The sequence below is a fragment of the Chionomys nivalis genome, chromosome 6 (assembly GCF_950005125.1).
Source record: "Chionomys nivalis chromosome 6, mChiNiv1.1, whole genome shotgun sequence".
NCBI lineage: Eukaryota > Metazoa > Chordata > Mammalia > Rodentia > Cricetidae > Chionomys > Chionomys nivalis.
In genome coordinates this window covers 88,699,482-88,716,411 of record NC_080091.1, presented here as the reverse complement: position 1 = coordinate 88,716,411, position 16,930 = coordinate 88,699,482, and the positions used below count along the sequence as shown (strand labels likewise).

General features: G+C 40.4%; 1 protein-coding gene across 3 annotated transcripts in view; it reads right to left on the bottom strand.

Moving 5' to 3' along the window:
- Mthfd2l (methylenetetrahydrofolate dehydrogenase (NADP+ dependent) 2 like) overlaps nt 1–16,930 on the bottom strand; it is an 84,418-nt gene that overhangs the window by 11,501 nt on the left and 55,987 nt on the right. For 2 of the 3 annotated variants that reach the window (XM_057773209.1, XM_057773211.1), the window contains exon 7: nt 9,799–9,924. In XM_057773209.1, coding sequence (XP_057629192.1) covers nt 9,799–9,924 — 126 coding nt within the window. Of the gene's footprint in view, nt 1–8,586; nt 8,652–9,798; nt 9,925–16,930 lie in introns of those variants that run through there. The other variant, XM_057773210.1, reaches the window with a different exon arrangement.

The following is a 16,930-nucleotide window of genomic DNA, read 5'->3' as shown; positions in this document are numbered from 1 at the left end:
TACCAATTAGTTAGGTAAAAATGTTTCAAGGATCAAAAGAATCCAATAAAAACACAGACATAGATTTTTTTTTCCAGAAAGGCTGGATACCCTTAATGATAACATTGATTAGATTGGGCATTAAAGGCAAGCTATTAAAATTGATTAATATAGTAACTAACTTGTATTTATATCTCTGCTTTACCTTAAAGTGGTAATATAAATATCTATGGAAACTGGTTAAGAATCATCTTGATGGAATATGGTCTCAACACAATTGTACTATTGACCTTGGATAGTCACATTAAGAAACATATTCATCATAATATTCTTATTCTAACTTATTTATCAATACTCACTGTCCAACAGTCTGCAGATGAATTGTGAAGTACGTTATGTCCCAACCCCTTTAATATTTTACACAATCAGGCTACCAAAATCCTGATAAATTTAATATTAGTTGCTATTCTTTTGTTGCTTCTAATAGGCTGGCTCTACATTCAAACAATCCAGAGACGACTGACAGCCCAAGAAAAAGTTGATTATGTCACAATGGTGCTATAAAATAAGAAGTGGAGAAGTGTTGGGGTCCAGAGAGTCCACAATTTCTTACTCAAACACAACTCTTGGCCCAGATGTGGTAGTGAGATTTCAGAAAACTCCAGGCATGAGATAAAGCCTAGGAGGAAAGTTTCCAGGGCAAAACAAGGCCACAAGCACAAAATAGTACAGAAAAACTCAGATAAGGGAGGGGTCAAAGGCAGTTTTTCAGGCTCTGCCTACAATGCTATCCCTAGTAGCTATTTAAACAATATATAAACAGCAAGGGGAAAAATAAATACAGTTCTTGAAGTGAACCTAGAGTCTTGAGTCTTTCTACCTCTATCCTTCTCTTCAGGTCTATACATCAGAAGCCCAAGAGTGCACTGTTTGAGGCTTAAGAGCATGAACAGGAAGGCTAAAACTTAGCATGGGGTAGAAATACAGAATATGCAGGACAAGAAGCTCACACTGGAAATAAAGAGTTTAGTTGAGACCAACAAAATAAAAATGCATGATAGTATAAAAAAATTGGCAGCTAAGCGTGCTACGCAAGCCTAAAGAAGACAGAATTCGCCATGAACGCATTCATGTTGGTTTCTTTGACAGTTGGATAAAGAACAATCGAAACCAAAGAAACACAGGACAGAAAGTCAGTGAAGAATGAGGTGTAACTGAAGGGCAGAGTTACAGACTTCAGGATCGTCGGCGCAGTGGGTAGGAAAAGTACACACGTACACTGCTTACTGCCAGCAGTGTGTCAGCAATTCACATGCATTCATTAGTGCATGTAAGGTGATTATTCCATTAAACTTTGTGATCACTTTCTAAGATAGGTATTATTATCTCAGGTTTTCACTGATAAAAATCAAGTCTCAGAGAGGTGAAGTGATTTACCTGAGATCGTAATTGTTTTAAACAAGAGAGCCAGGATCCAAACCCAAGTCAGCCTGACTCCAGACTGCAGTCATTTATGAAAAGTTAATGACATAAAAGAATATGCTGTGAAAACTCTGAGGTTTCAGGTGTAGAATATTCTAAAAGGGGAGAAAACGGATGAAGGCTTTGGTCCCGCCTCCAATAGTTTTCTTAGAGGGACTCTGCCCTGTGTTCTCTTAGATTTAAATTTTGAAGGACAGATTTCACCATATGGGGTTCTAGTTCTAAGAGTTATCCCCTTTTGGGGAGCCATTTCCTTTTCAGTGGATATTTCTTTGAAATCTTCAAATGTAGACTCCAGCATCTGGGGCAAATTTATGAGTTTTTACATCATACTTCCATTCTTGAATAAACTGTTTTATATCATAGTTCTATTCTTAAATAAACTGTATTGGGTATAGCATTGACTATTAATCCTCTAATTTTTCATCTTTGATGCCTCCACTGTTGCTTACACTTGGATAAATCCCCCTTCTTCACCTATCTACTCTCCACAGAGCTGAACATCCTGGATCAGCCCCCTCTTTCCCTTGCTAGCACTCCACACACAGCTAATCACCCTGGGTCAGCCCCCTCCTTACAGTCCACACACGGTTATACACCCTGGGTCAGCCCCTCCTTCCCTGATAACACTCCACAACAGCTACACATCAAATACTCTGATCTGGCAAAAATTGTTTCACAAGAATTATGGAGCTGGAATCTACACTCACGCTCATCCCAAGATCCTTGAAGTCATACATTATTGTTTTTTCACACCTAATCATGTGACCAATCATCTCAGTTCTCCCTTTAAATTATATCTACCATCTAAGCACCTCATAATACTTAAGCCCATTACTTCCCTTGTCCACGCCCCATCATTTCTTACTTGGGTAATTATGATAGCCTCTTAACAGGCATGTCTTACCAGGGGTCTGTTGACACCCTTACTTTCCACAGTCCTGACAACAATCCTGTCGAAAACAAGTCAAAAAGAGTAAGATACAGATTCCTTTCTATGGTCTTCAAGGCTTAATTTGAGATAACAGCCCCACGGCCACCTCTTTTGAGGTTTCCCATAACATCGCTCCCTTTATCTACTGTGTCCAGTTACAGAATGGGACCAGATGGCTCACACATCTATAATTCCAGTACTATGGAAGGCAAGGCAAAGGAGTCATGAGTTCAAGGCCAACATTGGGAAAATAGCACATTCAAAGCCAGCCTGAACACAGAAAGAAAGACTCTGTCTCAAAGATTACAAAACAAAAACAAAACAAACATGATCTCAAGATCTTCACAATGTCTGCTCTAGTTGCCTGGAATGATCCTCATGTCCAAATGATGTTTACCCCATTTTGCAATGAGCTTGTTCTGTACCTCTTCAAAGCAACTCTACCCATCCATTTCCAGTCACTTAATTTGTTTTGTTTTAAAGGTTGGTTTTTATTTTATGTTGTTAATGCATAAGCCAAAGCTCTCATCCTAAAGGAAACAGAGATGGTTTGTTCTGGAGTCATTGTGAGTGACCATGACCTGGAAATACAGATTTAGATAACCTCAAATTCTATGCTCCAATGTGGAAGCAGTTTCATGGAGTGTTATAGTTTCACATAAATAGAAAGTCATGAATCAAGGCAAGCTTAAAATACATCAGTGTGTCCATCAGAGAGACAGGTAAAGCAAGGCAGGGAAGCTTTCCTATAGGCCCAAGCTTTTGGGTTGGTGGAGGCTAGTGAGCTAAGTTAATAGAACCTAAAAGGCTTTTACCTATTAGTCACGATATGTTAGTTCCAACACAGAAGTGGGCAAGGAATGGCTGTTCCAGAGGGCTGGAAGTAGCTTAAGATGAGGTAATTAACCCCTGGACTTGTAACATTCCAATCTCTCCTCAGTACTGAAATTCGAATCAGTCAATCAGTCTCTGTAAACACAGTTTCTTTTTATGAGTTTGTGTTGACAACATATAGGGGTGTTTGCCTTTGAGTTATATACACACACCATGTGTACAGTACCCTCAGAGACCAGAAAAGGGGGTTGGATTCCCTAAAGCTATAATTGCAGATGGTTTTGACTGTCTCCTGAGACAAGGTCTTTGAAGAGCATATATGCTATATGAGATCATTATAGTAAGGCCTAATATAATAGGGCTGAGGTCATATGCTAATGAAGAAAATATGAGCACATGCAAAGAAGAAAGGATAGAGTGGGAACCTGCGGGACACCTCCATCTGGACAGTAGGCTTCTAGAAGTGCCTGGAACCCCTAACTGCTGTGTCAGGGAACTTATCTGTTGCAGCTTGCTTTGGCAGCTCTGGTGAAGTGCTGCAGATACTCCATGATGGACAAATACAGGATGGACAAAGACAGCATCTGTGGTGGAGAACTGTTTAATGTCCTTGGCTGCCTGCTTACCTACAGAGGAGAGGGTTCTGACTTGAGGTAATGCGTTGCAACATTCCTTTGTTATAAGAATTCATCCTCTTACTCAAGCATAATCCTTACGAGAAATAAAGGGAGCCACCAAATTGTTGGAGAGGACAAAGCAAACCATTACATGTTCTTTGAATGCATCTGTGCACTTGAGCCTTCATATGGAAAAGACTGCTTACAGTTTACGTGTGTAAGTCATGTTCCCTAAACTATGATATAAGCAGACAGAAAACATCTGGAAGGAGCCATGTGTGGATATGACTAAGATACACTACACATATAAACAAAAGTTTCAAAGAACAAATCAAAACTAAATTTGAAAAATACAAATGGTGTTTGAGGGGTAGACTTTGATTAAAATGTGGCACTTGACTCTGCACACTTGTGTTTATTTCACTGGCAGTTTTTACAGCTGTCACTGCCATTTCTACTTACCCATCCTGTAACCTGGACCTGGAGACAGCACGTGAAGAAAACCAGGGTTCAGACAATGAACCCACCTCTTCTGTTTACAAGGAAAACACCATTCCTGCTCCAGCTCTCTCCCTCCTCCTTCCCAGTCTTTCCCTGCATTGTTTCATGTAACTAATCCTTTAGGGAGGCAAGGTCGGGAGTGGCAGAGAGGGAGGAGGGAGGAGCAGGCATTGAGGAGCAAACATTCCTGTTCTTCCCATCCCATCACAACCCCTGTGGAATAATGCATCATAAAACTACAACAAAGTCATTAACGCTTCATACGTTTGCAAAAACATCTGTGTGTTGGGCATGAGGCGTAGATGAGGGAACCAACAGGAGCAGGGCTAACTGAAGTGCAGCATGGGAAGTCATTAATTACATGTGCAGCTGACCAAATCCATTTGCAGTCATAAAAGCAGTGTAATTATGAGCGTCTGGGACTAGAGGCTGCATTCCAGCTTGTAACTCAGAAGGAGCTCCTTACCGCCCAGACTCTGTAATCTCTTGTTTGTATCTTTGGGATATACCCTGCTTTGTCATAAATGTCTGATGGAGACCTTAAAGCTTCAACAGAAAACAGTGAAAGAAGGTGAAGGAGAAAGTCGTTATGACCCATCAAAAAATAGCAGCCTACAAAGCAAATCTAGGATTCTCAAATGTGTTATTCATTGCATGACTGTTGCTAATGAAAAATTTCCTAGACATTAGAAACAGTTTTGTTACATAGATGCTCTTAAATACTGTCTTGGGGGATTAGAGAAATGGCTCAGCATTTAAGATCGTGTATTGTTCTTGTAGAGACCCTCATATAGTTTCTGGTACCCATATTGGGTACCGCACAACCACTCATATCTTCAGCTCCATGGGATCCAACTTCTCTGACCTTCTCAGGCACCTATGCTTATATGTACATACCCACACAAGGCATACACATATAAGTAAAGATAATAAAAATTAATCTTATAAAAATTTAAATACTACCTTAGGTTAGAGGAATGAGGTATGCTCAAATAGCTGAAGGAGGATGATAAATATTGATCAGAGGCTAGACGCATCCATGAACATTCCTGAGTCCTATAACTGAGAATCTCTGCAAAGTAAAACATTGGTTCAATGTGATGCTAATTTTATGGCTCTATGTAATCTTTTTGTTTGTTTCTGAGACAGGATTTCTCTATGTAACAGCCCTAGCTATCCTTGAACTTGCTCTGTAGACCAGTTTGACCTTGAACTTGATCCACCTGCCTCTGCCTCCCAAGTGCTTGAATCAAACAAACGTGCCACCACATTCAGCTGACTCTATTTATTCTTAAGGGGATTCAAGAAAGCACAGCAGAAAGGGAAAGGCCTATTAAGGCCTTATGGTTTCTCCACAGAGCTTCTAAGCAAGCAACATCTCCAACACTGGGTGGTCTACATGGACAGTGCTGAGGTGGGAAAAGTTGGACACTGGAATCAAGCAAACTGAGCAATGATAAGAGGTGGAATCAGAACTACACAGCTTCAAACCTCATGATATTTTATTGTGTGTTCAGATAACTGCAGCAGCAGTGGCATGCTGCAGCAGAGGTTCTGTGGCAGTGGCATACTGTGGTTGTTGGAGGGAGATTGCTTGTTTGTCCCAGTGGCCCAGAACCAAAATAATCACACAGAAACCATATTATTTAAATATTACTTGACCCATTAGCTCTAGCTTCTTATTGGCTAACTCTTAATTTAACCCATCTCTGTCAATCTGTGCATCACTACAAGGTCGTGGCCTCCCAGCAAAGTTTCAACATATCTGTCTCTGGTAGCAGCTCCATGGCTTCTCTAAACTCTGCCTTCCTCCTCCCAGCATTCAGTTTAGTTTTCCCCACCTACCTCTAGTCCCTGCACAGGCCCAAGACAGTTTCTTTATTAACCAACTGTATTCACAGCTTACAGAGGGCAATCCCACATCATGTGATTGTTAAATAGTCCGAATAATCAGCACAGGGAGTTCTATTTGTCCAGTGTCAAAGTCCAGAAAAGTATCCTGTAATTTATAAGTATATGGAGAATTGAAAATAATAGTAAAGCTAAGATTTTTTTTTAAACAGAAACATTGAAAATTAAAGTTTTATTACTTTGCAGGACTCTAGGAGGAACAATCTAGTCCTTGTCTGGTGTATCACCTCCTATTTAAAGAAAGCATCCATTCCATAACTCAGCAAATTCTCCTTCTTCCTTCCCACAGTTCCCACAGGCTTCCAACATTTTACACTTTGCCCCTCTGATAGCCTCATGAGATGTCCCTGGGAGTTCTGTAACCACAGCTGTAAAACAGCCTGACTTCCTGGAACGGGGTCACCCTTTCCCTTACATCCACTGTGCTCGTTCACACTGGAGAATCATTCCCATCAGTGCGATCTACTTCGCATGCAGGGCCCGACTTCCTGCATTAATGAGCCAGTCTTCTGTGTGAGGAAACTCTCTTCTCCATCTGAATGTACCCACATCCTCTGTGATCGTCTTAGCAGAAGCTACAGTGAAACTTTCTCGGATGCTCACAAAGCATTCAGGCTCTCCCTGTGGCAGTCCGTCCCTCACCTCAGGTTATGTCCTGATGAACAACCTGAAAAGCGACATGTCAAAGCCTATTCCTCTGGGAGGCTGAGTCATAGTCTCATGGGCAAAGCCTTCTTCACCGAGTTCAGCTCACCCTTAGCTCTCCGGATCTGTGAACCAGCCCGTTGCCAGGGAAACTCAGGAAAAACCTCAGACGTTTATTTTATGATAGGATCAGAATATTCTGATCTTGTAACCTCTTTCTAAAAATCTCTATGCTTTTATTTACATGGTCATTTTACAGTATGCGGCTGAAAGTCTGAGACACTGAACATTAAAACTGAGAGGGAACACTGAGAGCCAGTAGTTCCCAGTACCTGTGGGGATGCATTCTCAGACTGCTAGTGGGTGTTTGGAATTGTAGACAGTACTGAACTTCATAGCTCTGAGGCTTCTGCCATTACATACCTACTTGTGATAAAGTTTAGTCTATAAACAGGCAGAGGAAGACAGTAATAGTAAATATGAGAACACTATACTGTAATAATGGTTTTGTACATGTATATATCCTCTCTCAAAATATATTGCTGAGCCAGGTATGGTGATGTATGCCTTTAATCCTATCACTTGAGAAGCAGAGGCAGGTAGGTCTTCGTGAGTTTAAGACCACACTGGTCTATATAAGGAGTTCCAGACCAGCCAAGACTATGCAGTGAGACACTTTCTCATGAAAACAAATGAGCAAAAACAAAACCCACAATATCTTAATTGTGTTCTGCTCATGCTTTTTACATGAAATGAGATATATAGTGTTTACCTGCTTTAACAAACTACAAAAGCAGAAGGGGGGCTGTCCTAATAATTTTTGAACTGGAATACTGTGACCAACAGGGATGCAGAGCTCTTAGGTGACAGTGCTGTATCTAACATAAGCTCCTCAGTTCTCAGCCTGATGCTCGCACCTTTCATCTTACATTTGCCTTTGACATTTCCTTCTTTAGGCCGTCATCTACTTAACTACACAGAACTGCAGCTTGATTAAACAACTGAGCCGAGTAAAGTATGAGTAGCTCTCACAGAAGCTCATTTGAAAGTATTTCTGGACTATGTTCCTAGGCAAAAATAAAATCTTTACTTGTTTAAAAAAAAAAAAGAATGCATGTAAATGTCCTAAAAGAAAAAAAAAATACACACTGGGGGCAGGGGAGGCGTTTTGCTGGGTAAGTCTGCTCCTGAAGTACACACTGGGGTAGGGAGGCGTTTTGCTGGGTAAGTCTGCTCCTGAAGTCAAGGCTGTGAACTGGACCATTTCTCCTTTTCATCCGTTATCTTCTGCTGTGCGTGTCAGCTCTATCTTTCCACTATGTGCAGAAAAAACTAGACCCTGAAATGCAGCTAAATAGGGCCGCTGTGTGGGAATTCTATGCTGCGGCTGGCCAGATCAGCCAAAGAATTAAGCGGCCCCACACCAAATGTACGTTGGGTGCCAAGTGAAGCTGTTTGCTAGATTTGGGAAATAATCAGGCCAGCTTAAAGATAAACAGTTATATTTTTAATTGTTATAAGGGGAAACTCACTCCACAAGAATAGGAAGTCCGAGTTCCACTGTGTCCATCCCAGTTTTCTTCCTGGGCTCCAGGTAGCCACGCCTTAACTAGGTTCCACTTCTTAAAGGTGACAGGTTAGCAGAGCTTCCCGCATCAGGAAGCCTCCTTTAGAATTATTGGTGAGGGAGTCCAAGAGACTCCAAAGCCACATGCACTATTACTATTGCCTTTGGCTGCCTCCTAGAACTGGAAGGTAAGACTATTGGTTAAGACACCACACACCTCAGACCCAAGACTTAGAGGAACCAGCCTTGCAACAGACATGGATGCCTCCTCCATGAAGACTAACTTATGCAGTACCCAAAGGTGCTATGAAAAGCAACAAGGAAGAAAAAAAAAAACAATAGTCCTACCTGCCTTCAAAGTCCAGGACCCACAACAATGATCTGCTCACCAATCACCTAACCTTAAAGTATAATAGTGGTACTCATACCTTGGAAATAAGCAACAGCTGTGTGTACTAAGAGCCCTTACTAGGGTGGAGTCATGTCTGGCACTATAAATCTGGTCCCTAGGGTGGCTGAAGAGGTCACAGACCCTAGAAGAGAACCCTCCTACTGACATTTTCCCAAACCAACATAATTTCTGATTATATTCCAAACAGTTGTCTTCATACCCACAGAAAAGTGTGGCTCTTACCCTCCCCAAAGAAACTTCTTTTCACAGCTGACAGAGGTACTACCTCTGTAGTACAAGTGATCAAAATGTAGAGAATATGTAACTGCGATTTCCGCCCAGTTGGTTCACCTACAATACAGCACCTATACCCAAGGCTCAGAGAACATCTTGGAAAAGGGGTGGGAAGATTTTTAAGGGAGAGAGGACTGGGATCCCTGCTGTTAGACAACGTTTTGTACTCATGAAATCTCAAAACCATGATTACCTAAACAGGATCTGTATAATGATACCAGTCAGTATGTCAGCTCGGAAAGGGGAAATTTCATAAAGTCACACCTCTAGATGAAGAACTACAGGCAATAAACAAACGGCTGCTCAGAAAGGGAGAATCAGTCTTCTACAGGGACCATCTCCCTTCAGATTATCCAATCCCAAGTGGCCAGCCCTAAACATATATACATAAGGAGCATCACTAAACGGGCTTGGTAGGTTGTGCATATACATACATGTGTGTGTATACATGTGCAGCAATAATAATCATAGAAGGTGAGATCAGAAACTTGATAGGGAGTGGGGAAACACAGAAAGAGTTGGAGGGGGAGAGAAGGGTGAAAATTTTATAAAAACAGTATTTGTATAAAATTCTCAAAAATACATAAGGATGAAGGTTGGAATCAAGGTATCCCCTCACTTATCAAGAGGCTCGGGTTCTTACCTTCGAAGTCTACATCTCCAACTAGTTTCGTCTTTCCTGTCATAGGATCTTGAACATAGTTGATACCCACATCAATCACTGCTGCGCCTTCTCTAACCATATCAGCCGTAATCAGCCTGGGAATGCCTGCAAATGGAACAGTCATGAAAAACTCAAATTCTGCCCTGTACTTTGTCCTATTCTCAAAGTACCTAAGTACACACTTTGCAAGTAAGAGACTAACCTCATGCTGATTACTGGTCATCAGGTAGAAGGACAACAGACAATTAAGGAAGCGCAACGCACTTTTGAGGATCAGCTGGCCTGGAGCTGTCCTCTCTCCTCAAGAGATTGTGTTCGTGACCACTCCATGTGAGCAACTGTTTGTGCAGTATCCTTTTGTCCAACACAGAGTCATAGAAATGAGACAGGCTCCGCTGTTTCAGAATAGAGTGAAAGCAATGGATGGGGAAGGAAAACAGTGATGACCATAATCCATACACTCCGGTGTGTGGTAAGAAGCGCCATGATGGCGTCTCACCAGCTCCACACAGACATGTCACTGAATATTTTCTTGTTTTCTTTGACTTCCATGTCTCTGTGGGATTTGAAAGATGTACGCTATAGTAGCTGTCTTCATTCTCACTCCATTCTGGTTAAAAGAAGAGGTCTACAGAGATAACATACCACTGTCTATGATTAAATTTAAATTTTGTTTCAAATATGGTAATACTGGCTAACCCTTGGTAACACTGTGATTTTTTTCATGAGTCTCTACTGAGTGAGCTCTGAACATTGTATACACTTTATTATTATGTCTCATGTTGTGTGTGTTGACTGCGTCCAGTTGGACATATCTCCCCTGCCAGAGACAAATTCTTATTGCCTTGTGACAACATACATACATAAATCCTGTGGTAGATGAAGTAGATGAAGTCTTACCTTTCTGGTCATTTGTCTCAATACTCTTAGCAAGAAATTGGCAATACACACACATACACACACACACACACACACACACACACACACACACTCATTCACCAAAACAAAACAAACAAAAATCTCAGAAATACTGGAGAGAAAACCCATATTCCCAGAGTTCTACAACTCTGCTTCACATTTAAGAAGGTCTCATTATAAAATAGAATAAGACTCAGCATCAACATATTGTCTTACAGATTAAAAAAAAAGTGTGATGTTCTCCATCATTAAACACAGGGTAAATACTTGGGGAGCTACTGTAAACAGAAAACATTGCAGGGAGAGGGGCCTTACATTCAAGGATGTGAGAAAAAAATCCAATACTAACCTTCTAATTCATTCTCAAATTTTCAAAGAGGAATTTCTTCTAAAGTTAAAGGACAACCTTAATTTATGTTGTTGTGGGCAATACTTAATTAGCTAAAGTCTGCTATTCTTATTTAAAGTGTCCCCTGGGCTAAATAAACTCTACAGGCAGTGGGGTTCCTGGGTTCTCAGACGGCCTCCAACCCTGCTCCAGACAGAGGCCACAGCATCCTTCTCCTGTGACATCCCTGGTAGCACCCTGAGAAAGGAAATGTTAAGTTAAATGATGCCAGATGTCTCCTTAGAGCCTGTGGGTGCAGATTATGATGATAAAATAATAGCTAACTGGACATTGATTTAAAATCAAACCTTTGCATCCAAAGAGTCCAACTGAGGACCACTAAGGGATGTCAGAGAACTCGTAAAATAATAATAAATGGGGGGAGGGACTACACCTACAAACATTCACATTGACCTCGTTAATCCTCTCTCCCTGGATCATGGTACCCACTTAACCCAAAGGCTGACAAAGAATGAACTGGTTGTTTAGCCATCTCTCCTTCTTGATCAGCATCCACATCGCAGGCTGTGGGTCTTCTTGGATCTCAGAACCTTAAGCAGCTGTGTTAGCCCATTTCCTGGCACTAACAAATGTAGACTTTGTCTTTTGCCCCTTGAAGCTATACATCTTGCAGTCTCAGATCTGCATTTTGTTATCTTTACAGTAAAAGAATTAAAAGAATTCCTAGCAATCTTCCTCGAATAACATTCAGTCAGATATTAGGCTCCTGGATTTACTAAAGGACCCTCACACATTCTACCAGCCAGTAGTGCACAAAGACCAAAATTTCACTGTAATTCTTTTTCTATAGTGGTGATGAAGATTGGAAAGAACATAAATTTCAGAAAATATGAGTCAGACTCTTCCTGTCAAGTTTCTAAGAGTTCAATTGTGGTTATGTTTTGACCTATGAGCAGATGCATTTCTGAATCTGCAGCAAAAAGCAGTCCAAGTGCAATATGCCAGGGACCAGATTTCATAATTCAAAAAAAACTTGCAGTTGAAAGCTCTCACCTGAATATTTTGAGTTTTTGTAATTCTTTTACCAGTTGTCTACATTTCCAATAAAATAGTTAACTAGATTTCCATTGATCAAAATTCTGGGTCATTTAATCAAATATGAAACTGAGTTGCTATGTGCCTATGATCTTATCTAAAATTTCTATTTTAAATATATTTACACACAAAAGCTCATGGCAGGCTATGGAAACAAACCACTGCTCTGTCCCAAAGGATAAAATACCTATCTATGAATATATTTCTGGAGAAGAAAATTTATTACTAAGGTAGAATTTAAAAAATAACTTAGATAATCATATTAGAATTCAATAGTCTCATAATAAACAGCAGGGTTTCCTATTCATATGATATGTTTGCAAGAAGACCTCTGATATATGAGTATACCATCATTGGATGGTTATACAGTTATATCAATTTGTGTACTATTGCTGTCTAATCAAGTGCTGTAGTTTGCTAGTCTATGATTCTTTATATGAAAAGTAAAACAATTCACCACTGTTGTTAAAGAAAAATGTGTTGCACAATATAGGATGGCAATACTTAAAGCTGCAGGCACCATTCCATGCTGCGGGTGCTCAGAGGTCCTTCACCACTGCTGTAAGTGTGAACGCCCCTTAGTGTAAAGCTGTAAGTGTGAACGCCCCTTAGTGTAAAGCAAAGCTTTACCACTGCTGTAAGTGTGAAGTTACATCTCCTTAAACACAGTCCTAACTAGGTATTTTCATATACCAAGTGACAGGTTCAGAACCGTGATCACACACACACACAAATAAAGTCTCTTCCCTGTAGTTCCTCCCATCTCAGTCATCTTCGAGTTTTTATGAAACAGCTCGGTCCGGGCATCCTGATAAAAGGAGGCACTGCACTTATGCATCGCTTTAATTGGTAGAGTTCAAAGAGCTGTGTAAACATTACCTAATTAAACTTCACAACAAGTCAGTGAAGCAAGAGAGCTTTACCCATTATCCTCATTCACAGAAGCTAGATTTTGAGGTACTGGGAGGCTAAATGATTTCTTAGTTTCACAATGTTGAGTCAGAGGTGAGGTTGGGAACAAGACCAGAACTCAGATATAAAACTGGAGCCATGGAAATGCCTATTCAGGTGGATCACTCTATCAGCTGGAAGGTAGCCTCCTACTTAAATACTAAGAGTAAGCGCAATGGAATGTGTATGAATGCATGCTTTCTTGTAGATCAGGAAACATTCTGAAGCCTTATTTGCTCTTGTGGCAGTCATATCAGGGATACATGGAGCCTAGCTGTCTTAGTTATGTTTGTGTAGCTGAGACTACAATATCTGAGAGGGAAAAAAAATGGAAAATGAAGGAATGGTTTGTTACTCCTAATTTCAGAGGCTTCACTCTGTCAGCGAAACCAAGAGAGAAAGTAGCTGCTACCAGGGTGGGCAGAAAGCACAGAAAGGGAAAGGAAGAGGCCAGTGACAAATTATCAGGAGGAACCTACTTCCTCCAGGTTGGCTCTGCCTCCTAAGGTTTTCAGATCCTCTCTGAGTAGTGCTACCAGCTTGGGGCTTAGTGTTCAACACCCGAGTTATGTAGAGTCATTCATGTGGAAATCATAACACAATCGTTAAATAGAACTAAGAGTAAGAGTGTTTTCTCCCAAGCATCTTTCTATCATTTCTAGAAAGTCTCAAGGAGTGCTGGCAAATGAGGCATTAGAAGACAGCCAGACAGCACATCCTATCCTTCCTGCTATTCTTTCTCTGTGCTCTTTGTCTCCTATCTGATACTTGCATGGTAATGACATGTCAGGATAATTTTGTTCACCATAAAGGCAACATCTGGGAAACCAGGATAGTGGCAGGTTTGTGACCAAGCTAAGGATCTTGAGCTGCATTAGATTTCATCAACTTGGATACAGATATTTGGTGAGGTGCAGAAATTCCAAGGGTAACTATTAAGTAGTCCCATTAGCTTCTGCCTCAAATAATTTTCCTGGACAGCTGAAGAGATGCAAGCTTCTCTTCTCTTCCTATAAGCAAATCTTAGTCTCCACAAAAGGACCATGCTGCATCTGCAGGTCTGGATATGGACATAGTTTAGAGCCTGGTGAGCTAAATATCTAAAGTCTGTATTGACAGATACAATGCTATCTGTCTACAAAAGGATATTGCCACATTTGTGGATCTGGATATGAATATTGTTTGGAGACTGGTGAGCTAATTATCTAAAATCTATATTGACAGATGTCATGCTAGATGTAGTGTTGTAATATGAGCGGCGGGGCTGTGTCCCCAACACCAGGCCGCCCACACAGGGGCACCAAATGGCTCTGAGGCAGGAGCTGAGGCTCAGCTCTGCCATGCTGGACTATGCTGGTCTCAGGCAGGAACTACCGTAATTACTGTAATAACAGCGCAGTTAAGGTTTCAACTGGGCAGGACACAGGAGGTACCGTATTACCCCTACATGGTGCAACTTAAGTTTTTGAGAAGAGCTTAACATTTTAAGAAATGCTCCTGGATGGTAAAAAAATTACAGATTCACAATAGTACAGATTCAGACACTGTTGGATGAATGTACGTAGGCTTGAGAGAGAGAAAAAAATATAGAGAATAAGTTAATGGTTTAAAAAAAAAAGGTAAAGTCTTTAAAGAGACAGAGTACAGATAAGTATAGATTAAAAGAAATAAAGAAAAATAAGCCACATAAAAATGGAAAATTCACAGAGAGTCTGGATTTTTTGTATTATTGTGTTTTCTTTAAAATTTTGACTGTAAAGGAGCTAAATGCAGAGAGACATTTCATTATATGGGCTGCCAAGCTAAACCAGAATGGATACAAGGGTATTATGATTTCAGAATATGGGTCTAAGGATATGATGCTTTGGAGAGGGTCTTCTTTTGTTTTCACAGAGGATGAGACTCTGTGGATTGCGTCTATACCAATATGGTATGATAGACCACGCCCTCCTGAAAGGTTGCTGTGAACACCTTCAGAAAATTACTTCACTCAACTGCTGACTGAGATGACCCTGACACACAGGTTACACCATGAAAGATTTGAATACAGCGCCCCCATTCAGCAGGAAGCAGTTTGGAGAAAAGAACTGCGCCCATGTTCCCAAATATTGTTTATAAATGTTCTTTTACATTTAAAAGGGGATATGATATAGATATGAATAATTTGCATTGGTGTGGATTTGAAGGTCAATTTTGTTATACGTATATGCATATTTCTAATCTTGATTAAGGTATTGTGATTGTATAGTTCATTTAAAAATGTAATGAATATAGGTTGTTAATGGATAATTATCAATAATTGTCAAGCTTTTAGTCATGTTAGTTAGATTTTCTAGATATATAGAGATATATTTCAATTAGGCATTCTTCATATCTTTCAAAGACTACAGAACATGGCATTTAATGTTTTAATAACTTAGGGCTTTTCATGACAATGAGACACGTCTGCTCCTGGCAGTACCAATCTACTTCAAGAGGAAGATGGGCATCGAACAGGCTCCTTATGGAGTTTGATAGCCATCTGGGCATGAAACTGCTCATGCCTGGACTGTTGCATAAACTGGACACAAAGAACCCGCAGAAAAAGGACTGCTGAACTTGCCTAAAGGTGAGATGGTCTTTCGGGGTTCCTGATTCATGAAAGAGTCTACGAGACATTCTGCAGGACACAGCAGAAAGTGACTGAACTGTCTTTGGAATTTTCCTGCTTCATGGAAATGTCTGCTGAAAACTATGGGCCTGAAGGCTGAAGATGGATGCCCCAACAGTACAAAAGAACTTTGGGTGACTGTCCAGGAAGTGAGATGTCTCTGTCATTTCTAGAGTTTTGGATCTCTTGTTTGCTTAGGTAATATTATATCCTTCTGGAGTCTTTAGTGGAGTTGAAGAATGGTTAGTTATAGTTATAGTTTTCCTTAGTTATGATAAAAGATAAAATAGATATAAATATTGTAACTGTAATTCTTGCTTGATAACTGTTTTGCTATATGTAATCTTACTATGTTAAAGTGAAAGCCTTTCTTTTTTGTTTAAACAGAAAAGGGGAAATGATGGAGGTGGGTCTTGTATTAATCTGTTGCTTTCATTGGTTAATTAATAAACTGCCTAGGCCCATTTGATAGGCCAACCCTTAGGTGGGTAGAGTAAACAGAACAGAATGCTGGGAGAAAGAAGCCGAGTCAGTGAGTCGCCATGATTCTCCCACTCCAGACAGACGCAGGTTAAGATCCTCCCTAGTAAGCCAGCTCGTGGTGCTACACAGAATATTAGAAATGGGTTAGATCAATATGTAAGAGCTAACCAATAAGAGGCTGGAACTAATGGGCCAGGCAGTGATTAAAAGAATACAATTCTGGTGTAATTATTTTGGGGTATAAGCTAGCCATGTGGGCGGCCGGGTGTCGGGGACACAGCCCTGCCGCTCATATTACAACAATGTAGAACACAGAAGTCAAATGGGATAGGCTTCAAACATTTCAAACTCTTCATTCTGTGCACGTGTGTTTGTGTTCATGAGTGTGCAAATATGTACAGTGTCATACACATAGAGGAGAAATATAGATCTAATGCAGTAGTTTTAGTCCCCCCTATGCCTTTCTTTATGTCTAATATTCTAGAATAAAATTTATAGGTAGCCTAAAAAAAAAAAAAAAAAAAAAAAAAAAAAAAAGAGGTAAGAGCCCACTCTGAATCTGGGCCTGGCTTTAGGAGTCAATTTGGAGTAGAACAGGACAGAAATTACAATGACTATTCCTAGAGATCCTACATTTCCCACTCTCTCTCTGGTGCTTCTGGAGT